This window comes from Herpailurus yagouaroundi, unplaced genomic scaffold, assembly GCF_014898765.1.
Source record: "Herpailurus yagouaroundi ecotype Mexico unplaced genomic scaffold, PumYag 162, whole genome shotgun sequence".
Classification (NCBI taxonomy): Eukaryota; Metazoa; Chordata; class Mammalia; order Carnivora; family Felidae; genus Herpailurus; species Herpailurus yagouaroundi.
This window is the reverse complement of record NW_024412403.1, coordinates 39225940-39253791: the sequence shown is the minus strand read 5'-3', so window position 1 is coordinate 39253791 and position 27852 is coordinate 39225940. Positions and strand designations below refer to the sequence as shown.

The 27852-nt window shown below is 35.5% G+C and overlaps 1 protein-coding gene across 3 annotated transcripts in view; it reads right to left on the bottom strand.

The window, feature by feature from the left end:
• Nucleotides 1-27852, bottom strand: part of CADM2 (cell adhesion molecule 2) — a 1087048-nt gene that overhangs the window by 176608 nt on the left and 882588 nt on the right. For all 3 annotated transcript variants that reach the window (XM_040484219.1, XM_040484221.1, XM_040484220.1), the window contains 2 exons: nucleotides 16237-16389; nucleotides 13476-13613 (listed from right to left, as the gene is read on the bottom strand). In XM_040484219.1, the coding sequence (XP_040340153.1) occupies nucleotides 13476-13613; nucleotides 16237-16389 (291 nt within the window). The remainder of the gene's footprint in view (nucleotides 1-13475; nucleotides 13614-16236; nucleotides 16390-27852) is intronic.

The following is a 27852-nucleotide window of genomic DNA, read 5'->3' as shown; positions in this document are numbered from 1 at the left end:
AAAATGTCTATTTATTCATTTTGAGAGATAGAGCACATGAGAAAGTGCAGAGAAAGGGCAGAGAGAGAGAGAGGGAGAGAGAGAGAGAGAGAGAGAGAGAGAGAGAGAGAGAGAGAGAGAATCCCAAGCAGCCTCCATGCTCACCACAGAGCCAATGTGTGGCTCAATCTCATGAACTGAGCCAATATCAAGAGTTGGACCCTTAACTGACTGAGCCACCCAGGCATCCCTTCTCTATCATTTATCTTAACATGATTTAAAACCTTAAAGAATTAAAAAATAATTGAAGTTAAAAACACATGCTTGAGCATGCACACACACTTATATCCCACAGTTCCTACATTTCCTAGTGCTGGAAAAGCCATGATTTAGTCAGTCTAATAGGAGACCATAATTCATGAGGTAGGGTAATCTATGCAAAATAGAGGAAGAAGCAGATAGCTGGTAGCAACTGTAGACAGAAAGGAGCTAAGTCACTATGAAGCCAGTTAGTGAGTAAACTCTTTATGTCCAGGGAATAACCTTTATGGCTATAACCAGGTTTCCTCAAGTTTCTTTCACTTGGCCATGGCCAGAAAAAAACTTATGATAACTTCTTTTCACTTGAGAGTAGCTGGAATGAACCTCAGTACCATTCAACTTTCACTTGTAGCACTTTCTTTGAAAAGATTTTATATTTTGTGCACTGGTTGTGTGTGTGTGTGTGTGTGTGTGTGTGTGTGTGTGTGTGTGCGTGTGTGTGTGTGTGTGCGCGCGTGCGTTTAGGCTGAATCAAAAAGATCACACCATTTGAATGGAAAAAAAAATTACCTGACTCTAAGTCTTATGCCTCAGGGTATTCACTATATTTGTACAGATTATAATGTCCTTTCTTCTGCTAAAGACTGAAAGATTTCTTCTATTTTCTACTTTAAAAGGTGTTTTATTGTAGGCCCAAAAAGATGATAAAAGATGGCAGAAAAAATTTAAATCCTATCCATTAGAGTAAACTCTATAAGAAAATAAAAGTATCTATCCATTTGAGTAAATATTATAAGCAGCAGGTAAGTGTAATTCCTTTGAGACACCTATGGTGATGCAATTTTCTAGTCAACAAACAATTTATTTTATGGACTCTTGTAGCATTCAGCACATGTAAGAAATATCAACCTGCCCCTCATCTACGTGTTGTGAAAAAGCATCATTTGCATCAGTAAAACATCTATGTTGAGAAATTAGCTTTCTGAATGTTATAATGTTTCTCTATATCATATACTACGAAAGTTTTGTTGATCAGTTTTTAACAGGTTATATTGTTTTCTGAGCAACATATCACTTTTAAATTTTTAAACATTTTTTTAATGTTCATTTATTTTTTGAGAGAGAAAGAGAGACAGAGTGTAAGCTGGAGAGGGAAGATGCAGCTGGGGAGGGGAGACACAGACACAAAGAGAGAGGGAGACACAGAATCCAAAGCAGGCTCCAGGCTCTGAGCTGTCAGCACAGATCCTGACGCGGGGCTCAAACTCACAAACTGTGAGATCATGAACTGAGCTGAAGTTGGACACTTAACCGACTGAGCTACTCAGGTGCCCTATGAGCAACATATCATTTTAAAATTTCAATTACCCTCTAGGCTTCACCAGGTTCAATATAATTCATGTATTCATAAAATAAGGGATAATTTAGAATTTACATTTTTGCCTTGCTTTTTTTTTTTACTACTTTTTGTTTTTTTCCATTATTCCTCCCCCTTCTTCTCTCTCTTTACTATATTTTGTCTCCAAATATTCTTAATTTTTATACTTCTTCATGGTTCTCATATCCAGTATCTCGACAGGGTCTGGAACATCATAGATGCTAATAAGTCTGTTCTTAATTAATTAGAATAATGGCCATATTCAATCAGGTAAATCATTCCTTTCTTTAGTAGATTCAGATCATGTCAACATGTACAACTTGTGGGCAGTTGTTAATTTGTTACCATTTTTTGTGTAGTGGATTTCTTTTCTTTTTAAAAAAAATTAAAGGTTTTATTTAAATTCTAGTTAGTTAAGATATAGTGTAATATTGGTTTCAGGAGTATAATTTAGTGACTCCTCACTTACTTATAACACAACAGTGCTTATCACAAGTGCCCTCCTTAATACCCATCACCCAGTTAGCCCATCCCCTGCCCACCTCCCCTCCATTAATCCTCTCTATAGTTAAAAAAGTCTCTTATGATTTGCCTCTCTCTCTCTCTCTAATCCTCTTATCATCAATCTCCTGCAAAACTGAAGATGTCATTGGTCTAACCGCTGAATAACTGGACAGTTTCCATTTTGGACAAGTACAAAAGCTGGAGATAAATCATCAACAATTGGGAATCAGACACACTACATGCAAATAAATAATCTTTATCTGATGCAGTTCTATTGTTTTATTATCTTTTTCCACTCTTATTGACTACTATTGATTGTTACTTCTTTTCTTTTACTCAGATTTATATTTACCCTGTACTTGCCCTTTGGTTCTTCCCTTAACTATTTTCCTGAGGCATAGCAATCCTTAGTGCAGCCCAACTATATCAGAGTTCCCTGTATCAGAACTTCCCAAAGGTGGGAGTCCAGATACATTTAGCTGTAGATAAAAAGGGAGAGAGAAGATTGGCAATATCATTTTTAAAAAGGCTAATTAAAAATAACTGATTTAGGCGTGCCTGGGTGGTTCAGTCAGTTGAGTGTCTAATCTTGATTTCGGCTTAGCTCATGATCCCAAGGTCATGGGATCCAGCCCCATATTGGGCTTTGCACTAAGTGTGGAGCCTGATTAAGATTCTCTCTCTCTCTCTCTCTCTCTCTCTCTCTCTCCCTCCCTCCCTCCCTCCCTCTGCCCCCTCACCAATTTGTACTCTATCTCTACAAAAAATAAAAATAAAAATAACTGAATTAAAAATATATCAAACTGTTAAATCTTTTTTTAAAATTCATACATGATCATTTCATATAAAACTCATAAAGAAAAGAACATAATTACAAATTACTTATAATTATCAGGAAAATTGAAATTATGAAATTGTTTCATGTCATACAGAGGCAAAAAATACATTTTAAATATAAACTGATCAAGAAGAGAAATATAGTTTTCTTCTGAAAAAATAGCAAGAAATGAGAGATGAAACAATTTATAAGAATAAATAATGGGGGGCGCCTGGGTGGCTCAGTCGGTTGAGCGTCCGACTTCAGCTCAGGTCACGATCTCGCGGTCCGTGAGTTCGAGCCCCGCGTCGGGCTCTGGGCTGATGGCTCAGAGCCTGGAGCCTGCTTCCGTTTCTGTGTCTCCCTCTCTCTCTGCCCCTCCCCCGTTCATGCTGTGTCTCTCTCCGTCTCAAAAATAAATAAATGTTAAAAAAAAAAAAATTAAAAAAAAAAAAAAGAATAAATAATGGAAGATACTTGAAAGATCATATAGTAGAATACTTTATGGGTCAACATTGTAAAAACACATGAGTATAAAAATGAAGTCAGAGGGTGAATTCCAGAATAGCCAGCATAAGGGACTCTGGAGACTCCCTCTCCAGCAAAACAACCAGAACTGGTGAAAATTATTTAAATGCACACACATTTATGTGCTAATTGTGCTAAAATATAAAAATTGTGCTAATAGTATACAGCAAATCAAGATACAATTATTCAAGGAAATCTATTAAATATTAGTGAGAATAGATATGATCTGTGGTATTTAGGACATGACCTGCTCCCTACTTCACTCCACCTCTAACTCAGCACAAGGGAAGCTTGCCTCCTGGCGAATGTCTCCAAGAAGAGGGGACTCCTCTTTCTCACCAGCTCCCTTTCAAAGACTTCAGTATTTTCCCTGTGGAGCCAGGTGGCCTCACTCCCATATTCCTCTCACTTCTGCTCTTCATTGAAGAGGCCCAATTCCATCTGAGTGTGGCTGAGAGGTTGGGGATCTGTTCCTCTACCCAATCCAGACTCATGGGCCAAGAATTCAAAGACCTTCATGGCTTTCACCCCAGTTCACTCATAGAGTAGACATTTCAAGCCAGAGAGGCAAGTCGTAAAAACCAGTCTACAGCCACTCCCCCAGGACCCTGATCATCAGAGTGAGTGTCACTTCAAAAGATGTAAAATGTTATGTCAAAGTAAGTATGGGCACATTTCACTCTTATTCATGTATATCCCCTTAAATACATTATATCACCTTAAAATAAACAAACAGAAAAAAATTAAAATGTACTGCCATTAAGTAAAACTATTATTTAAAGTTTTCAGGGAAAAGTATGAAAAAAAAAAAAAAAAGAGAGTTGCACAGAGAGAGAACCCCAGAGATCTCTTATCCAGTATTCAGCAAAGTAGGTACTGAATGGTGTATCTATGGGAGGAAACTGAGGCTGGGGTAAAATCCATCTAAAAGGATTAGATGAAATAGTACATGATACTCACACAGGGCTGGGAATATGCCTGTTTTAACCAATCTGACTGAAAAATCTTGTAACTGGTACACTGGGCACTCAGAAGGATTTTACCTTCCTTGGTAACAAGAAAACAATAATTCCTAGAATAAACGCCGCTCTGCCCTTGCCTAAGAACATTTTAGAAACTCTGAAAGGATTAAACTCTTTCTAAGTAACTTAACCAGAAGGAAGCTTAATAAGATTTATACAAGTTTGAGAATATTCTGCACCAAAAGGTAAAATTCACAATGTCTGCAACCCAATCAAAAACTGCATTCAAAGAAGCGGAAAAATGCTATCTATAATGAGATCAATCAATCTATCGAAACTGACCTAGAAATAATACAGCTCAGAGAAATAAAAGGTAAGGGCATTGAAAACACAAAATAACTCAAAATACATTCAAAACGTACACATATGAAATTTATGAAAGTAATTCTTTGTGATCTTGGTGTTAGGAAAAAAAATACATATAGCAACCACCAAAGCATGATTCATAAAAGTAACAAATAAATAATAATAAAATGGAAAAGTTGGACTTCATAAAGTAGTACAGCCACTTTAGAAAACAGTTTGGAAATGTCTTCTTAAAACTGAACATATGTCTGCCATATGACTCACTCATTCTGCTCCTAGTCATTTACCCAAGAAAAATGAAAGCATATGTACACAGAAAGACTTATACACAAATGCTCATGACTGCTTTAATACAATAGCCCCAAACTATAAACAATCCAAATGTCTATCTCTAGATAAATAAACAAATTAAGGTTTAGATCCACACAATAGAATACTTATCAGCAATATATATGTAACAACATGGATGAATCTCAAAATATTTATGCTAAGAAAAGTCAGAGGGAAAGAATATTAAATGAGTCTAAAAATTTGAGAAAATGTAAACTAATCTATAATGACATAAATCAGAACAGTGGCTGTGATTTGAGCATGAAATGAGGAGTGGGGGAGGAAAGGACTACTAAAGAGTATGAAAAAACTTTAACAGATGATGAATATGTTCATCAGCTTGATTGTGGTAAGGTTTCATTGCTATATACACATGTGAAAATATATCAAACTGTCCACTTCAGATATGTGTATATTGCTTTCTATTATATCTCAATAAAGCTATTTTTAAAAAATAAAACTACTGGGGCGCCTGGGTGGCGCGGTCGGTTAGGCGTCCGACTTCAGCCAGGTCACGATCTCGCGGTCCGGGAGTTCAAGCCCCGCGTCAGGCTCTGGGCTGATGGCTCGGAGCCTGGAGCCTGTTTCCAATTCTGTGTCTCCCTCTCTCTCTGCCCCTCCCCCGTTCATGCTCTGTCTCTCTCTGTCCCAAAAATAAATAAAACGTTGAAAAAAAATTTTTTTTTTTAAATAAAACTATTAAAAAGGAAAGTTTCTCAATGTTTTTTTTGGTGATTATTTGCTTTCATCAACCATTCACACTTATATGAAACAATTGTTTTATCTCTTTCCATAAGATGTCTCTTTTTAAATAAATTTTTTGTTAATGTTTATTTATTTTTGAGAGGGAAGGGGAGAGAGCACAGGTGGGTTAGGGGCAGAGAGAGAGGGAGACAGAGAATCCCAGGAAAGTTCCACACAGCCAGCGGAACCCACAAACATACTTGACATACTTGAACCCACAAACCTTGAGATCATGACTTGAGCTGAAGTCAGACGCCCAACCAACTGAGCCACCCATGCACCCCTAATGTATCTCATAGTGTAGCGTGCAGCATCTCGAGGTAATATCTTCACAGCATTCAGAAACCTCCAAATTTTGCATGTTCTTTTCTCACACAGACATACACACCCCACATACGGGTATTGTTAACGCTATTTTCTTTCATCGTTTAATACATGTCCAGCATGATCCAGATTTAAGTGGCAAGGACATTTCCAAAGTGGTAAGTATAAACACAAGAACATGAAAAAACCCTGATTTATGGTTTACAAGTTTAAATGTTAATACTTTCAGTTAATCCTTATCATACATGATGCAGGGACTTTAAACTCAGGGGACACAAATCTTTCCTTTTTATTTTCTTTTAGGTTTAGCTTCAGAAAATTCACAATCCCTGTGTTACATGTTAATATTACTCTCATTCAAATTAAAGTTTTATAAAACTGATATTAAATGAAGCTTTAGGCCAAATCTAGTTTTGCACTACCAAACAGAATATTTAAATTAAATATGTAATCTACCATTTTTAAAAGTAGATTTCATAGAATTCAATGCAAAACAACAACAAAAAACAAGAAACAAAAACAAATGTGGTCAAAGAATACTGCTAAGATGTTGGCTAAAAGAATTTTTGCACTAATTCTCAGAAATGTTAACATGCTAAAGTATATTTGGACTTAGTTTTAGAGAATTTCTTTGTAAGAACAGACTTAGACTGTACATGGAATATTAAGAGTTTCTTTCTAAATTTAGTAGACTGGAATCCCCTTCCTTTTTTCCTTGAATATTTATTAATACTTGCCTTAGTAGTCTCTAATCCTATGCATTCTCAAAAAATAGCTAAGGATCACCAGAGGTACTTAATAAATTTTAGGATTTCTAGGTCTGACATCGAGGAATTCTAATTTTAAAAGTCTGCATTAAGACCAGGAATCAGCATTTTTTTTAAGGGATTGGCATTTTTTTTTTAAACTAGAACCTCAGCTGATTCTAATCCAAATAATATAAAGGCTACTTTTCGAGAAACACAGAGTTCAGAAATTCACTCTCATGCTTCCAAATGCTGAAAAATTATTTACTAAGTAGTCTTACAGTAAAATTACACTATGTTTGCAATGAGCTTTTGCATTATTTTTGATTGACATTACAATGAATGTCAAAAAACCTGTTTGCATGGAGAAACAGCTAAAGCTAACTTAAGCTTGATGGTCAAACATTTGAAACACACAATGTATAATAAATAAATAACACTTGTAGAATGCAGGCAATACTATTAGGCACTGACAAGCTTCAGTGACTCACCACAAAGTCAGGCTTTGCTGGATATGCACATCCTTCAGTGCATAATTCTCATGGTGGGGGCCGTGGGGGGAAGTGCTGCACATATGAAGAGTGATGATTATTTAAAAAGTCTAGAACTGGGGCGCCTGGGTAGCTCAGACAGTTAAGTGTCTGACTTCGGCTCAGGTCATGATCTCGCGGTTCGTGGATTTGTGCCCTGCATAGGTAGGGCTATGTGCTGACAGCTCAGAGCCTGGAGCCTGTTTCAGATTCTGTGCCTCCCTCTCTCTCTGCCCCTCCCCTGCTTTTGCTTTGTCTCTCTCTGTCTTGCAAATAAATAAACATTAAAAAATATTTTTAAAAAAGGCTAGAACCACAAATGTCCCTCATTGTGAGATGATAAACCTTTTTATGGTCAAAATCCCTTTCCTAGACATAAGTCACCTAACTCCAAAAGGCTACTAAGCTTAACTTTTAGATTCGATGTAATAATTTCAACTTCAAGATTTTAAATATTATCACATATTTATGAACTAATTTTTTCTAATGTCTTTCTTTTTTTTTTTTTAAGTTTACTTATTTATTTTGAGAGACAGTGCAGAAAGGGCAGAGAGAGGAGAAGACAGACAGAATCCCAAGCAGGCTCTGCACTGTCAGCATGGAGCCTGAGGCAGGGTTTGAACTCACAAACCATGAGATCATGACCTGAGCTGAAATTGGATGCTTAACTGACTGAGTCACCCAGCACCCCACCTAATGCCTTTCTTATTTCCATATGCTCATTACTCAAGTCACTCAAACACCCAAATTATATTGTCTTGACTTTTGTTGTTGCTTCATCTGTCAGAGTCATTCATCAAGTTCATCTGCAATTTGACTTATCTTTCAAATTTATGTTCCCGCTTTTTTAAAATTCCATTTTATCCATGAGGTTAGTGCCTTATTAACTCATGCTTGAGACATCTCTTAAATACTCTTCCAGGCCTCAGATTTCTCCCCAAACTCAAGTGCTAGGTCTTAGAACACTCAAGTCCAATCTTTGCCAGACAAATTATTCTGTTTCTCTAGATCTCAGTTTTCTGTTATTGCTGCAAAACAAATTACCATAAGCTTAATGGCTTAACCAAAACATATTTATTATCTCACAATGTCTGTGGGTTAGGAGTCCAGAGAAGGCCTGGCTCTCTTCTCAGTGTCACCAGCTGAATTCAAAGTGTTGGCTGGGACTGTGATTCCCATCTGAGTTTTAGGGTTTTCTTCAAGCTCACTCATTATTGGTAAGTTTATTTCCTTGAGGCTGTATGTCTGAGGTCCCCATTTTTCATTAGCTGTCACTCAGAAACTGCTTTAAGCAACTAGTGATCACCCACAGTCCTTTGCCACATGACCCCCAAAGATAGATCACAAGAAAGTGGTTTACTTTTTCCAGGCCAGGGGGAGAATTTCCCTCTGACACTTCATTCTTTTATAGAAACCTCAGCTCATTATGTCAGGCTTTCCCTTGACAATCTCCCTTTGATGAGCTCAAAAGGGACACATAATTGTATCTGCAAAAATCTCTTTTTTTTTTTTAAATTTTTTTTCAACGTTTTTTATTTATTTTTGGGACAGAGAGAGACAGAGCATGAACGGGGGAGGGGCAGAGAGAGAGGGAGACACAGAATCGGAAACAGGCTCCAGGCTCCGAGCCATCAGCCCAGAGCCTGACGCGGGGCTCGAACTCACGGACCGCGAGATCGTGACCTGGCTAAAGTCGGACGCTTAACCGACTGCACCACCCAGGCGCCCCAAAAATCTCTTTTGCCATATAAGGTAACCTGATCACAGAAGTGATACCACAAATACTATATTCACAAGTGCCTTCGACACTCAAGGGGAAGAGATTATACAAGGATGTGGGTCAATGAGCCTTGTTTCTGCCTCACACACTAATGCAAAAGTTAGTTTGCTGGAAACGAAAATCTTAAGATCCTATGATAGTAACTGCTCAAGCTACAAACTAATAAGCTTATACATGAAGTAAAACTTAATAAACTTTATAAAAGTTATAAAGTTTATAAAATAGAACTTCTCAAGGAGCTTGTACATTTAAAAAGGCAATGCTCATCTTTTTCCCACAGTAAACGGCAAATATTCACTTCCTTGCTGCACAGAAGATTAAAAGCTGCAATGAAACCACCTGTGGTTTTGAGTACAGAGCTATCCAGAGGCACCAAAGGGATTTCTGAGTTAGACTCATGGTGGGAAAAGGTTAGATGAAAATTATGTTTCATTCTACTCTGTAAAGCTTATGCAAAAAAAAAAAAAAAAAAAAGTCTCAATCATTGCCTACAGAATAAATTCCAAACTCTTTAATATGGAATAAAAGATTTTCCAAGACTGAACTTCCTGTTTACCTCTCATACCTGTATCACACAGAAAGTTTCATGGTTACTTCAAACAGTGCTTTCTTTCCACAGAAGTACATGGTTTCTTTGCTTGGAATTCTCTACCACCTACCTTCACCCACATCCCCTATGATGAATTTGATTCATTGTTTAAGATCTACTTATTCATTTAACAGCTATTTACTGAGTGCCTGTTATTCATCAATGAATTGTTAAGTCTTTACCTCTCCCACAAAGTGGGGCTGACCTCTGCTTCTTTTTTGGTGCAAAATCTAGAGCCAGTTCATGTATCTATTACTGTACCTGTTAAATCTTAGATTTATATGTCCAGCATCTAAATGTGAATACCTTAAAGGAATGATCTTGTTTTACTTGTTTATATTTCTAGGACAAATTCAGGGATTGCTACAACTCATTAATCATGGTTTGCTGAAGATAATAATAATAATAGTAATAATAATAACATCTAAAATGGTTTCAGTGATTCCTCATATTGTGAAAACACTTTACACATATTGGCTCAAAAAAATCCTTGCAATAGGACGTTTAGGAAAACATTATAATCCTCACTAGTATGTGAGAAAACTGAAGTTCAGAGACAGAGGCAAGACTTTTATATAAGTTCTTAAGTTTATGTTCTCTATACCAACTCAGTTCCAAACAGGAGCATCAACATCACTCACACATGTAAGTAACCCAGTGCTAATATATTCTCAGGTTCCAATAGAGTCCTACTTCATCAGAAAATCTGGGGGCAGGGCCATATAATCTGAGATTGAATAGGCCCTATAGGTGATGATACCAGCTAAAGTTTGAGAACCAGTGCTCCATAATCAAACAACTTTTATATAGAAACTTGGAAATTATATTCATATGTTAGATTATGATGGAGGAAAAAGAAAAAAAACCAGAAAAATGACTCATTTTTCTCCAAAGTCGTATCCATTATATAGAGTCTGAACTCAGAAGTCATATCCATTTTATAGAGTCTGAAACTTAACACAATGTCAGTATGCTGAACTGGCCAATGTTTAGTTAAACATAAGAAAATAATCTTCTCTATTGACTGTAATAACTAGGATTTACATCAGTTACACATTCCTCTGTAGAGGAAAACATTCTCCACAACTTGTTTATCATCCTTAAAGATATCTTAAATATGTCCAGGTCAAAGTTCTTATTTTCTTCATTTGGTTCTTAACTCATGCATTATAGAATTCTTAGTAATCAGGAAGCATTGTAACAATTTCTTATTCAATTTAATTTGATTTGATTTGATTAGCTTATCTTTTCCTATTGCTTTCACCAGGGATTGTCTTTAAAAAGTGTCAAGTGATATTATAGTAAAAACTGTTAAGTGGTAATACGAAGTCAGATTTTGATCTCTGAAAAGACAGGAGTGCAAGATAAGGATGGAATGGTCCTTTCAGTGAGGAGTGTTTACTGAGGGATTTTAGAGTGAACGTTCACTGAGCATATCTAGAGGACAGCAAAAGAAATGAATGCATTCAGTGCAGAGTACTGCATACCACATATTTGCACATACACCTATAAAAATAGTTTAATGCACTCAGCAAGTCTACCATATAATTGTGAAGACAACCTGTATCAACATGCAAAAAAAAGAATTATAAAAAATAAGAAGTGATAGAGATGAATGCAAGTTTAGGCATAGTAAGTGCTCTATGATGGCCACGCATCGGAGAATACAGAAATAAAGGAGGCCTCACTACTTCTGAATGTAGCACAGAACCATATTCTGTATATGGTTTTTGTCTTGATTTCTTTTTCTAGTCTTGACTCAGATGATTTTGTTTCCTTTCTTTTCTTTTTTTTGACCCGATGATTTTCAAGTATGATGTTTATAAGATCAAACTTTTCATGTTTTTACATATAAACAAAAGTCTCCCCCTTACCTAAGATGTAATCAAATCTATTTGGCACTCAGAGCATAAGCCATACTTGTCAAAAAATAAAGCATTTTCTAAAATTAGAGTACAATATAGAATTCCCGTCAGCTATAATGTTAAAAACAGTCAATCAACATTAATGAAGTACTCGTATGTTAGTCTCTGATCTCCATGAGAATATGAGACAAACCCTCAAAATAAACAAAATGCTAAGAAATTGAGAAGAACCAACAAACTATGTCAGAATTAATGTAGGTAATATAGCAATCGAAGGAGAGTCCTCAAGAACTGACTGGAGCTTTCTCCTAGGCCAAGGAAGTCAGATTTAAAATTTATTGTACAGATTATGGCTTTTGATCAGAAGGGCTTAAAGAGAAAAGTGGCTGGATGAGATCTTTGTCATAGTATGGTAACTCTAAAAGCAGTGTAGATGGTCCATTTAGCAAAGATCTAACAAGTCTAGGATATAACAAACATATCCTAAAGGCAGAATTAGAATGGGTTCTCCTGAGTGCTGGCAGAATATATGATCAGGCTTTATACTAACCTGAAAGTTTAACTTAGCATAGCAACATGTCTAACTTGTGTCTTGTGGGCTTGTATTTTTGCAAAATTTGTTTGAGAACATGTATTTAATAGAAGTTCTGAAACAAAAGTAATGATTAGTGATAAATTACAAGTAAGTCCTTGTTTGGAGAAAAATATACACAAAGAGTAATTAAAATAGAAAAGAAGATAACTAAATAGATCATAAACCTTTTAATTTCTTAGTAATAGAGACAATCCTATATTATATAATACCTTATAATATATAATAATTATCTCTATATAATGTAGAACCCTATACAATATAATATTATACTGTATTATCATATCTGCTGGGCCAGCATGCCCATTAGTAAGAATTATTGTTAATCTAAGATATTTGAATTACAAATTAAAATAATTGGAGTGGTTTGCATAAACCAATCTCCTAGTGGGTTACCTTTAGAATAATACATAAGTTATTACTATGCACATAGGAAACATTTTTAACAATCATCATAAATAATTCTTGGATTTTAATGTGCATGTGACATCAGGTCCAAGATACCTGTATTGTCACGGGGAAAAACAAACAACAAACAAATAAACACCACTACTAACCTCACGAGGCATCTCCCCTATAAATTTATTTCCCATCTAAAGGTTGTGTGTGTGTGTTTGTGTGTGTAAATTTAGTTGTATGAAGAGCAGAGCTCTACTTAATATTTAAATTACTGTGCATTTTTTCTGAGACAAGTACAGTTTTTACCCCCTGTAGGAACTACTAGTAATCAGTTATTGATGTTTAGCCAAGTTTATCCTCAGAACTTTGTAATTCCAAAAATCAGCAAATTGAAGACATAATTCAAGGACTTTCTGTCTGTAATCTAAACTATAGAGGAGTTTGGAAATAATAGCATCTAACATGTACTTAGTGCTCACTATTGCCTCGCATGAATCTTCGTGGTTTTCATACATAACTCCTTAATTTCTCCAACTTTTCCATGATGTATATATTATTGTTAGACTTGTTATACATAAGAGGAAAATGGGGCACACAGAGATTGTATTGATATACCTTCCAGAGTTACCTAATTTAAGAAATGCATAAATCTGGTTTAAATTACACTTAATCAGAGAGTGACTATGGTTTGAAAAAGAAAATGTAAAATGTCCCGCATCTAACACTTCATACTAGTTTCAGCACATAAATTGTGACTTGGGGAACTTTTCCTGTTATTTACCTTTAATCTCTTTGTCATTTTTGAACCATCTTATATCAGCGGCAGGTTTGCTACCAGATGTTTTACAAGTCAGCTGCATCAAATCTCCCTCCATAACCGGTGATGAAAATCCACTAATTTGAGGCTTCTCAGGAACACCTGAAATTTAAGCAAATGGAGGGAACATCAGTCTCCAGAGCTGATTCATTCTTATGACTATTACTTTCACAAAGCTAGAATGGGTTGTTAATTAACAATAACTTCAATAGAAAGTAACAAAGTGTTATATAATAAAATAAACTGCTTAAAATATCTCTATAATATATAGAGAGATATAAAATTGTGTATTTCTACACAAACACATATACATATGTATATTCAGTAGTTCCCTGCCCCCCCTCCCGCCACCCTGGTTATTTGAGGGAGAGACATTGCAAGACCCTCAGCGGAGCTGAAACTGTGGATAGTACTGAAGACTATATAAGCTATTTTTTTCTCCTATCCATATATACCTATAATAAATTTTAATTTATAAATTAGGCATAGTAAAAGATTAGCAATGATAAATAATGAAATGGAACTATTATAACAGTATGCCAAAACAGAAGTTATGTGAATGTAGTCTCTCTTGTAAAATATTGTACTATACTTACCCTTCTTGTGTGGATGTGAGAAGTTAAAATGCCTATGTGATAAGAGGAAGTGAGGTGAATGTTGTAAGCATTGTGCTATAACGTGAGGCTACTATTGGCCCAACAAGAAGTCAGAAGGAGGATCACCTGCTTCCAGACTGAGGTTATTCATGTGTAACTTAAACTGTGGAAGATGAAATCCCAGATGGGGGTGAGGTGAGGAACTAATATATGCAAGTGTGTGTGTGTGTGTGTGTGTGTGTGTGTGTGTGTGTGTGTTATCCAGAAAGCATTTAAAATGCATTTAGTTCGAAGTAGCTTTTAAAGTTTTACCTGCAAAAAATACTCTTTGTAAATCTCAAAAACAGCCATGCAGTATGTCTTAAGACTTATCAGTATAAGGACTTAAGAAGGTAAATTGTTTGCAATGGGAGAAAAAATCCACAAAGCACATTTCTTTATTCCTTAGCATATTGTGATTTAAATAAAAGAGCACCTTGCATTCCTGATTTCATAATTCTTAAGGCTTAAAAAGATATTATTATCCTCTATGTACTTTGTTCAAAAATGCATTTTAGAATAAGAGATTTATCAATAACTGCAACAATACTTTTCTGATTCTTACACAGAGGGTTTTGAAGTCATTTGTATTAGAAATGCAATAGTGGTTTTGTGAGGTATGATGTAAATTATCTTTAATGCTAACCACTACTACCTTTTCTAGTCCAAGTCATCCAATGGCTAAGCAGATAACTAATATGCAGAGATAGTACATGGATGATTTAAATAATAGAAAATGTCATATTTCTTGGGTAATAATATTCTCTTGTTGCCATAGAAGTTTATTAACATTTCTTTTAAAATCATTCAGTAATAAACGCAGACTGAAATATCTTTATTGTACTCTTTAATTCAATTTGAAAAGAATAAAATGTAAGAATGTTGGAAATCACCAATAAGAGAAATGCATATTAAAACAATAACAAGAACAACAATGATAAGTGACAAGTCAACATCCTCCAATTAGTTGGATTATTTTCTGTTCACATTCATATGCTTTCTTTTAATCTATGCCATACCATCATTTAATAAGCTGAAATCAACCCATTGTCTATTGTTGGGGTCTTAAGGTGGCTCTCTACAGAACAATACGTTAACCTTAGGCAGTTATTATATTGAAATATTCCATTTTAGTGGATATATTTTGTCTGTAGTGGCAAGCTGATGAAGATTTTTATAAAATAGTCCCAGTGGGACTTGCAAAGAAACATATTTCACATCGCAGGTACAAAACCAATTCACTAGCTGGATTAACTTTAATATTCCTACCTAAGAGAACAGCATGCATTAGTTCTTTTATATGCAATGTTATGCCTTTATCTATAAAAAAAAAAGCAGGCAAGCTAGGACCCCCCCCTCCCCCCGCGCGCGAAAAAATCACTCCTTAAACTCCTCTAACAGTACGCAGGTGTGTTTCAACGAACTGCAGCAATCTCAACTGATTGGGCCATGACTTCTGCGGAATCACAGAGAGCTCTTTGCTGCAACTTTATTTCCTCTGAATCTCTATGAATGTAATGCTTTTTGGTGTCACTTTAACCTTTGGGGAAAAGGCCCAGTGTTTAGAAAATAAAACCACAGAGAAGCTACAAGTTACATATAGATTGACATTATGTACTTCACTTAAGAATCTAGAAAACTATAACATTAAAAGATAAGACACAGAAATGTCAGGGTCATTTAAATGCACCAACATAAACAAAGAAGTCATATTTGAAAGCTATAAGGATTAGAGAAGGCCCCTCTCAAATGACTTGCACAATTAAATGTAGGACCACTCTATAGACACGCTGAATTCATTATCATTATTCTGTTATTTTATTAAAGGATCACCAGGTATACAATATCCTGGTATGTATTGCTCACTAAGAAACAAAATGGATGCTCTTGGGAAGCCATACAAACCGTTACACCTCACTTTGTCTCTTTCTAAAATGGGGCAAGTGATTGACTTTTTAAATGCCTCTTGTTATAATGTAGCAGAAAAGGGATTAAACTATATCTATTAATATGAGCCTCAAAATATATATTTGTTATTGACTCATGTTGCTGTAGCTTGCGATCACATAGTGTTAGTTCCTTGTACTTACCCAGAACAGTGAGATAGGCCTTAGAAGTTTTGACAGGCATTGTAAATAAAGAACAAGTGTACTGTCCTTCATCCGAGAGAGACACATCACTGACGCTGATACTTAATTCATGCCAGGAAGCTCGAACCAGCTCAATCCTGTTATCCCTTAAAGCTGGAAAGAGAAAACATTGAAAATGCAAATAGCAACATTAGAAAAAGTCAGTACTGTTAGACTAAATATTTTTAGCATAACATAATAAATATTGTCTTTGGCCATACATCTCATCTAAATCTTATTTCCTGATACAGATTAAAGGAAGGTTTAAATGTATGGAAATATTTTATCAGATTTTTAAAAAATCAAAGTAGAATTAGGTGTTCCTTAATGTTCTCAGAAATAACTTTTTAATTAAATGATTGCATCTGGTACAATACTTCAGATGAGGTAGATGTCGGTGGTGATAATAAGGGCTTTCCTCCACAGGCTTTCATGGAATCCTAGTATCTAAAAAAAACTATAAACAGGTTTCATTTCTATGCACAGATAAATTTGGGAAAACTGTGATAGCTGCATTCCTTCCAAGAGACCAACAATTCACATTAGCATATTAAGAGCATTTTCTCTACAATAGAGAAACCTGTTGAAGTTCCTTTCAACCAGAGCTGACTTTCAGCTGAAAAACACCTGTAAGGTACTGAATGTTTAAATTTGCCCTGGTTGGTACCTCTACTGTACCACCTTTGCTAAATATTTTTAGTATATTTCTTTGGTTCATGCCACCTTTTCTACCACAGAACTTTATTCATTTATTTGTTTGTTTAATTTATTTACATTTTCTTTTTCACAGAAGATCTCTTAGCATGCTCCTCTTGATTCATTTTGGGAAAAACATTAAAAGCTTTAAATATTATTATATTTCCAACTAAGTACAGCTATAAGCTCAGAATTAAGCAAGACACAACTAAAGGAGGACTCAGAGGAAAGAGCACTGGTTAGGGAAACTAGGATCTAAGGAGCAACTCAGTGGTTTCCCAACCAATAATAAAAGGCAATTGAGGCCTGGCTTTTCCCAAGGACAACCTAGCAACAGAAGGTAGCCTAGGTAGACTAATTTTTTTTTTAATCACATATCAAATGCAAGTCCTGCCAGCATCTTTGGGAAACATTGGGCTAGCTGCAGGGGGAATCAAGTGGGAGTGTCACTAACTACAAGTAGCCATGGAAAGCAATTTTTTTTTCCCCACTGGGCTGGAGACTCCCCTTCACTGCCTAGAGATAGTGATCAACTGGGCAGCAGGGGAAGAGAAGTGATGCATCTCTGACAAGTACTCAGCCCTTAAAGTGATATTCCTATGTGCTAGAGAACCACATACCCCTCCTGGAGCCATTAGGCAGCCTGACCTATGGAAGCTCCTCTGCCTTTTTAGGTGGTTACAGTGGGGACCAGGTCAACCCCTAGTAGAAATATGCACTTCAAGCTGACCAAATAACACCCTTTAGCTCTGGAAAGTCAATTGTTGGTTCAACCACGACCTGAAAATGTAAGGCAGGACCTCTATGGCTAAACCTAAACAAGGTGACTGCCTCCTAGAATAGAAAATTAAAATAGAATACAGAGTCTCCTAACATAATAGCTAGAATGTCCAGGTATAATAAAAACATCACCGGTTACACCAAACAAAAGGAAAATCATAACTTGAGGGGGAAAAATAATCAATAAACACTGCCAACACTGAGCTGAAACAAATGTAATTATCTGACAAATAACTTGAAAAAAGCCATCATAAAAATACTTCAGCAATTAGTAGTTATCTTGAAACAAAAAATAGAAAATCTCAGCAAAGAAATGATAAAAAAAAGAATCAGATGAAAATTAGAGAAGACAAAAATACAATAACCAAAATAAAAACTCACTAAATTGGCTTAACAGTACAGTAGAAGTGACAGAGAATGGTATTAGTAGACTTAAAGATAGGGCAATATAATTAATAATTAATTTGAATAATAAGAAAATAATAGATTGGAGGGAAAAAAAGAAGAAGAAGGGGGCCTCAGAGACCTGTGGGATGATAACCAAATCTTCAATATTGGTACCATACAAGTTTCAAATAAGTGAAAAAGATTGGGGCTGAAAGAATATTTTGAAGAAATAGTGGTCCCAAACTGCAAATTTTCCAAAAGACTTAAATGTAATATACAGAATCAATAAGACACACTAATCTCAAATATGATAAACCCCATGAAATTTATATCCAGGTACATCAAAATTAAACTGGAAGACAAAAAAAAAAAAAAAATCTAAAGCAGCCAGAGAGAAAGACATATAACCTACAAGAGAACATCAATCTAAATGACAATAGATTTCTCATTTGAAATTATGGAGGCGAGAGGGAGTGGCACATTACTTAAGTGCTGAAAGAAAAGAAATACCAAGACTGAATTCTTATTCAGGGAAGCTAACCTTCAGGAATCAAAAGGAAATACGTATATTCTTAGAAGAAGGAAAACTAAGAACATGTTTCTCTAGCAGATCTGTCTTGAAAACTTAAGTTCTTTAGACAGAAAAAAAAATCTTGGAGTATCAGAAAGGAAGAAGGAATGACTAAAAGAACAAAAACATGGGTAAATACAATATAGACTATCCTTCTCTTGAGTTGTCTCCATTATATGATGTTTGAAACAAAAACTACAACATCAATTGATGCAATGTTGAGCAAATATAGAAGGAACACTCAAGACAAGTAAAAAGTGGGCAGGACAAAGGGGTCTAAAAGAAGTAAGATTTCCATACTTTACTCAAAATGGTAAACCGTTGCTACTTGTAGACTGTGGTAAATCATGTATGTATTTCAATCCAGAGCAAATACTAAGAAAATATACAAAGTAATAACTCAAAAACTCTATAAATACACATAAAATCGATTTATATAGTGTCTTGAAATAATAAAATTTTAAAGTTAGAAATATTAGCGTTTACCAAGGGTTAAGGATAGTAAGGGGTAGAAGGGAGGGGAGGGACATGGATATGATTATAAAAGGATAGCACAAGGGGATCCTTGTGGTGATGGAAACCGTTTTGTATTTTGGCTGTGGTGATGGATATATGAAACTACACATGAAATAAAATTTAAAAGACTAAATACACATGCGTGCACACACACACACACACACACACACACACACACACTCACACCCACAGATGAGTACATGTAAAATTGATGAAACCCAAATAAGATTGGTCGACTATATCAATGTCAGTTTCCTAGTTGTGATATCTTTGCAAGATGTTATTCAGGTCAAGGGTTGATGAAATCTCTCTATTATTTCACACAACTGTGTGTGAATCTACAATAAAAACTCAATTAAAATTTTTTATGTACATTTGAAAGAATAGGGGAGTGGTCAGGATAACAAAGCTTAAAATTTATTATACACATTTGCCACAGAGCAAGAGGGGAATCCCAAGTGCCAAATATTTTTGAATTGCTTGTACCTTCCCTATATGCTTTGTGAAAGGAGCAGGCAATAATACAGTATCTAATATTTGGGATAATTCTAAATTTTCATGATTTTAAATATATTTATAAAAAATAAAACATCCTCCCAGATACTCAAATAACACACACCTTAATGATTGCAGTCCCTCTGCTACCATTCTTTATTAACTCTAATTCTATAAAGAGGCATATGCTTACAAATATTTTTGAAACGAATCTTATTGAATATGAAACATAAGGCAAGTCTGATTATGTTTGTATTTGTGATTCCATTAAGATACAGTGGACATTTTTAACAAAAATGTCTATTTCATAATCTATCTTCTAACATGCACTAATACACACACACACACACACACACACACACACACACACACACACACACATATATATATATACACACATATACATTGTTCAGTTGCCAGAGGAAAACAGTGGGACACAGATTCGTTATTTCCCCAATAAGACCTCAAGCTATATCAACCGCTTTTCAAAGCTGTGATTTATTTAAGAAAAATATTTATCACATATTTCTTGTTTCTTCACAAAAGAGGTCACCAAAAGGGAAAGCTTAAGGTTTCTGCCATGATGTTATATGGGTAAAGCTTGTTACTTACCCCCTGTGTTCAATTTCATTTCTTCTAACACAGTTCCCACTGACAGAGAGACAGAACTTACAATTTTCAGTGAATCTTAGCAAATAAATTTAACTGTTTTTTGGTCAGACTGTGGAAACTGTATAACATCACCAAAGTTAAACTGCATTACTCAATATACATAAATATAAATCTTTAATATTTAGACCATTGGCATGGAGTAAAGCTAAAAGCAATGACTTGTGAATTAAAAAGCATGCTTTAGGAGCTTACATGAAGTCGGATTTCCTGTGGATAATAATTCCTGATTTATTTTCATCTTTGATTATGAGTTGAACTAAATGACTTCATGTAGTATGTACAGTCCCTTAAAGTAAATCTACGATGATATATTAAGATATTTTGAGTTTAGAGTCCTGATGAGAACCTGAATATTTTAGTGTCTGAAGTGTCCCCATTGATTTAGCCCACCAAGTCGTATAATATTTTGACTTTTTACATGATTCTTACCAGCCTGACTGAAAACTAGGCTCTGCAGAACACCTGCATTTTAATGTAAACTCTTTCCCTGATTAACCATAGGAACCTAGACAAGTCACTCAAATTAGTGCCCGTCTGCAGAGTGTTGGGCAGAGATCATAATAATTGAGTGGAAGTATAAGGAATATGGTTTAGGGTATTGAAATATATAAATACATATTCAAAACCTGAAAACATAATTCCAAGAACCAAGAAATTGACACAATGAGTAAAGGGACTATTTATTGTGTAAATTTCCTTGATAATTTATTTGCCTAAGGAGATTCTCATTGGACTGAAGACTTTAAATGAATCGTGTCTCTGTAGTATTTATCTTTTCAAGTTTGTAAACGCTTATGATGTCATCTGCAGTTTACTGTATAACATTTCTAGTATGAAAGAATAAAGGAAAGCCTTTAAAAGTCCAAAGAGGGACATACTATAACTCAGTGGGTTCCCTGTGAGCAGAAGCCTTGTCTTCCCCATCTCAGCGCCCTGCACCATCACTATCTGCACAGGAGGTAGTCAGTGAATGGCTATTGAAATGAAACTGAGAACCATACTCTGTCTGTATATGATAAGAGCAGAGTGAAAAAGAACTGAACCAGGAAGTCCTCTTGAATATATCTCCACAGGCTCCCCTATGGGAGAGAAGCCAAAAAGAGAAGAAAAAAGTGTCCCGTTTAGACACTGTTGAGCATAAAAGAACTAGAAACATCATGCTATGAAAATTTTTAACAAAGTGATAGTTCATTGGAAAATGATTTGAAATACTGAATGAGTGATCTCTGAAGCTATTGCCATGTTAGCTTATGGTTTTCAAGTGAATACAAAAAGCAGTAGCTAATCAGAGAATATCCATATTATTTAACTTTTCCACATAGTAAGTCCCAAATGTATAGCGAACCTAAATAAAGAATTGTGATATTATTAGTTGAAGTTAATTCAATCTTTAAAAAACAATGCTTTTAAGATCACAAGATGTTCATCGTTATGTAAATAACTTAATAAAAACTCAAAGATCTCATTAAAATATTTTTTAACATTACCCTAGGAATAATTGAAGAGAAGAAATGACTATGTGCAATAAAAGAATAAAAGGCAATGGCTCACACACCACAGAGATTAAAAATAAGCTAATTAGGGGGCACCGGGGTAGCTCAGTGGGTTGGTTAAGTGTTGGACTTTGGCTCAGGTCATGATCTCATGGTTCCTGAGTTCGAGCCCTGCATTGGGCTCTGTACTGACAGCATGGAACCTGGAGCCTGCTTTGGTTTCTGTGTTCCCTCTCTCTTTGCCCTTCCCCCATTCACACTCTGTCTGTCTCAAAGCTAAATAAACATTGGGGAGACTGGGTGGCTCAGTCGTTTAAGTGTCCAACTTCGGCTCAGGTCATGGTATCGGGGTCATGAGTTTGAGCCCTGTGAGTTTGAGCCCCGTGTGGAGCTCTGTGCTGACAGCTCGGATCCTGGAGCCTGTTTCAGATTCTGTGTCTCCCTCTCCCTCTAACCCTCCTCCTTTCATGCTCTGTCTCTCTCTGTCTCAAAAATAAATAAATGTTAAAAAAAATTAAAAAAAAACATTAAAAAAAGAGCTGATGGGAAAGTGGGCTACTCTGTGGTCACACCTCATCAGCTATTAGGTGCCACCCACTGGTGAGGTAATTTAATGGCTCAAAACTCTGAGCTCTGGAGAATTTAACCATAGCTGCAAATAAGAAGCACTGACCAATGAGTAAGAATCTATTAAATAATACTTAGTGCTGGAAAAAATTATTTTTCCAATATACCATTGGTTTTAAATGGTTCATCAATCATACAAATGTATATTTGGGATGCATGTTGGGAAAATAAAAATTCCCAAGGCAATTACTTGGAGGATTTTAGTCACATTTTACACTAATTTCTAACAAAAGTTACCGGTCACAGTTAATAATTTGTATATTAATTAGCTTTAAAACAAATGATGGGGCGCCTGGGTGGCGCAGTCGGTTAAGCGGCCGACTTCAGCCAGGTCACGATCTCGCGGTCCGGGAGTTCGAGCCCCGCGTCGGGCTCTGGGCTGATGGCTCGGAGCCTGGAGCCTGTTTCCAATTCTGTGTCTCCCTCTCTCTCTGCCCCTCCCCCGTTCAAGCTCTGTCTCTCTCTGTCCCCCAAAAAATAAATAAACGTTAAAACAAATGAGCTAAATAACATTAGTATTATTTTATTTATCTGACATTATTCATTTAAGAACCTGATAATAATTTATGCATATTTGCAAAATAGTTTCCTTCCTTAAGTGTTATGTTATTTATAGAGGTGATCACAAACTTCTTGCCAGAAACATTTTCAAATATTAGTTGCTTTCCAGTGAGTAATAAACAATTCATGTCACACTTTATGGTGCTTAAATAATGATAAAAAAACACATTTTGTTATGTAATCACTTTTAAGAGACTGTTAAAATATAGCAAAACAATCGCATTGTTTTTGCATTTTTCCCTAGTTCTCATTTTACCTAAAACCTCCTTAAATAAGGATTATTTTATATCACTCTGTATTTTCCATGAGGCTTTACACATATCATGATATATAGATGGCAAGGAATTAATTTATTGCATTTAATTTCATATGTGGACCATCAACCTTTGTATATAATATTTTACAATTGTATACATTAACTTCATTTTAGAAAATTTTTTATGCTAAATGGATATTGTATACCGAATGACTTTATTGTTATAATTAACTATATTTTGTAGACAATTACTAAGGAAAAAATCTATATCAGGATGACAGAAGTAATTTCAAGTGTCATCTTGGCTACTTGCATTCTCAATGTTTAGCATAAGTTTCCAAAAGCATACTCTCCTACATCCATGGACTTTAGCCAAGACAATCACTACAAACATTTACAAGTTTTAAAAATACATTTATTTATTTATTTAAGTTTATTTATTTATTTTGAGAGAGACAGAGACAGTGTGAGTGGAGAAGGGGCAGAGAGAGAGAGAGAGAGAGAGAGAGAGAATCTCAAGCAGGCTCTGACTGCCAGCTGTGCAGAAGCCCAATGCAGGGCTCGAATTCATGAAACAGTGAGATCATGACCTGAGCCAAAACCAAGAGTTGGATGCTTAACCGACTCAGCCACTCAGGAGCCCCTTAAAAATAAATTATCCAACCAGTAGCTCGCATTTTGTGAAGTTTAACATCACTAATATGATGGGATGTCAAGAACTATAGATGTGACAGCCTTCATTCTCTTTGCAGCTCAAGTCCCTACCACCCAGGGTCCCTACTTGATTCCTAGAGAGAGTTAGATGTGTGAATACAATAAGCCGAGTTCTGCCTATGGGAAAGTTGTACCTAAGAATGCTTCCCTTTGATTCAATATCAAATTTATTTTGCTGCCTGCTGCCTGATAATAGACTCCTTCCCATGATTCTGACTTTGTTGTTTTAAGGTTGCCCAGACCAGCACTCTGCTTTGTTTTCCAACTTCTGCAACAGGTCTGCTCCCTGCACATTGTCCACCTAGACTCAGGCTAACTGCCTACTCTGCTTTTCCCCTACTGATTTTTCTAGAGCTGTTCACTGAGCAACTTGACTCATGCAATCTGCTCACCCCTGTTTTTTTCAGCTGAACTATCTACTATCCCCAAGAATAAGAATTAGAACAAGGAATTAAAGCTTTAGTGAGGTCAACTATGTTTTTTTTTTTTTTTTTTTAAACGTTTATTTATTTTTGGGACAGAGAGAGACAGAGCATGAACGGGGGAGGGGCAGAGAGAGAGGGAGACACAGAATCGGAAACAGGCTCCAGGCTCTGAGGCATCAGCCCAGAGCCCGACGTGGGGCTCGAACTCACGGACCGCGAGATCGTGACCTGGCTGAAGTCGGACGCTTAACCGACTGCGCCACCCAGGCGCCCCATATGTTTTGATATAACAAAATGAGTTTTCTACTAATTAAATCCGTATCCTAATAAATCAGAAAGAAAATGTAAGTCAAAGAAGCTCTAATAGTCTTCAAATGGGCCACAGATCCAAGGCTTAACTCTTGTCAGACCTTATGATTGGTATGTTGACATGTATGATATCAAGATATGCCTCAAGATATTGTAAAAGAGGTAAAAAGGAAATCTAGGCACACGTATTCATTTTTATAAAAGTGTTATTCTATTAAGAGCCCACATATTTTATTTGTTAATAGTATAATCAAATAGTGTTTATAATCAGTATGAAAATTCACTGAAAATTGAAATTGAAATTGAAAATTGTACTATGGACAGAAATAAAGGAGTTAACACAGACCGAGTAAAATATCAAGCTAGTGAATCTTTTTCTGTTTTGTTCTTTACGGTCATACAACACAAAACAATCTAAATCAATCTTCTGGAAAATTGGTAAAAGCAGCCATTGCTCCAGAGCTGATATTCCATATACCAAGTTTCAGCTTGGACTGGATTTTTACTGAAGCCATAGTAAATGGAGTTTTAGAATAGAAAATGTGAACAGAACCCAAGCAATAAATCTGGAAACTGTATCACTATTTGAAGGAAGGTTTTTTCCAGTGGTGGAATTTAAATTTTTAAAACGCAGATTTTCTTACTTCAAATGTATAAAAACAAAAATTCACTACTCTCATTCCCATCTTTGTTGTCTATTTTTACGAAACTTTAGAAAAAGCAAAATTTTGTGACACATAAAGTATACTAATAATTAATGAACTTGGCTATTGAAAATTTATTAATATGTTTGAGGCCTAAATATAAGCTCCATGACATTTCTAGTTACCAATCTTCTTGTCTTTGCTGAGGCTTGCATCTCTTCCTCACAGTGTCCTCCTCATGATCTGTCCTAATGGAGTGCTTTCACTCTACTAAGTTCCTAAAGCCTCCATCATAATAACCACTGACATAACACTCCTATATCCCTTCTCTATTATCTCTTTTTTTTTTAAAAATTATTTTTATGTTTATGCATTTTTGAAAGACAGAGAGGGACAGAGTACAAGCAAGGGTGGGGTGGAGAGAGAGGGGGACACAGAATCCGAAGCAGGCTCCAGGCTCTGAGCTGTCAGCACAGAGCCCGACACGGGGCTCAAACTCATGAACTGTGAGATCGTGACCTGAGTCAAAGTCGGATGCTCAACTGACTGAGCCACCCAGGCGCCCCGCCCCCATTATCTCTTCTATAACATAACATTTAAACCGTTCGGCATGTGACATAAGTTCCTACTTTTCTAGTCCATTTCCCTATCCTTCCTCAAAATGCCTAAAATTTAAAAGTGAGAGCATGTGTTCAAACATGGTAAGTAATCTGTGCTGCTTTACCTATTATTTCCTCTGCATGTCTCAGGGTCATACTTATTCAAGTTAACTAACATTATTTTCTTGATAAATTCCTCTATGCTGTCCACCTCCAACTATGTTCATGTCTTCCTTTATTCTTCCAGGGCAGGAATCTGCATGAAGCTCAATAATCATTTGTTGAGCCAACGAGATTAAAAGTGAAGATTACATGGTCCAGCATTTATGTACCGACATGTACCATTTATCTTACTACATGGTCATCACTTGGAACATCTAATCATGGATGAGACTGTTTCCTACTGCCCATAATAAATCACATAATGACTTAAATATAATCTTTTATCTCTATTGGGAAAGTGAATGAGTAAACAAGTGGAAGTAAAAATGTATAAAATGGCAGGTGAACCTGGCAAATTCTGTCATAGAGTAAGATAACTAAGGACAGTATACTCAAAGAAATGACATATTTTAACGTGATAATGACTGAAGATTTTATGTCTCATAGATTCCTTGTACCTGATAATTTTTTATTTTGTAAAATTTGACTTAAAAGGAGTTTTGTGCTTTTGGTTTTTAGGTTCTAAATCATTAGATTAATTTGTTCTTACTTACCTAACACCAAAATATCATTAGTAGAGATCAAAATTTTAAAAATAAAATATAATAAATATTTCACAATTCAAACAAAAAATTCATTTTTAAGACTCTATTAAAAATTTCTTTCTATGTTATAAAATAATTTGAATTATGTAACTGAAATTTAAAAAATCTAAGGCAGTAGAGTTGCCATCCTATACTCTATAGTGACCTATGCCTGTATACCTTCTAAATCTGTGGAATCAAGCCATGACAACTTATTCCTTCTCTTAAAAATAGATAGCTACTTTACTCCTACTTTGACAGTGTAATATGGCAAAAAGAACTCTGTAAAGCCAAAGCAAATACATTTAAATGTTCTTTTGTATCTCTGGCTAACCATCTATATGTCATCATACACAGTGTCTTTATAATACGGATTTGCTTTTGGATGTAGAATGGCTTAGATTAATAGGAAGTTTAACACATAACAATGAAGGATGGCTCAAGGTTATTGGCAGAGGGCAATGTACACTATAGAAGTATTAGGGCATAAGCTTGCATCTTCAACTTTTGACTGTGAACATCTTCTGAGAGGAAGTGAGCCCCAGGAGGCATGTGTCAGAAATTTTAATGGTAGACACCTAGAAGTGCATATACTACCTCAGCTCCCGTTTCATGTTCAAGCCCACGACCATATTTTGAGGGAGGCTGACAAATGTAGTCCAGCTGTCTGCACAGGAAGGAGAGAGATTAGTGAGCAGTTAGTTTCTGCCTTGCTACCGTAGGCTTGCTTGTAACACTATATCTGTATGCACTGATGTTTCTACCTAAAAATTAATGTAAATATCCAGGAAGGTTGGAAAGCAATAGATAACACTCTTTATTTAAAATAGTCATAACTTTGTTGTATTTTGAAACAAAAATTCTGTTGAAATACTAAATTATGAAAATATTATGAATCTATTCTTTTGAAAATGTTCTCCTCAATACTGCTTTACATTTAGAAAAGAAGAAAGATCTATGAAAGTAACAGTATAGTTATTTTCTATTGACTATGCCATCCTCTAAGCTATGAGCATGAGACTAATTTTATTTTTTTTAAATGTTTTTTTTTTTAATTTTTTTTTTCAACGTTTATTTATTTTTGGG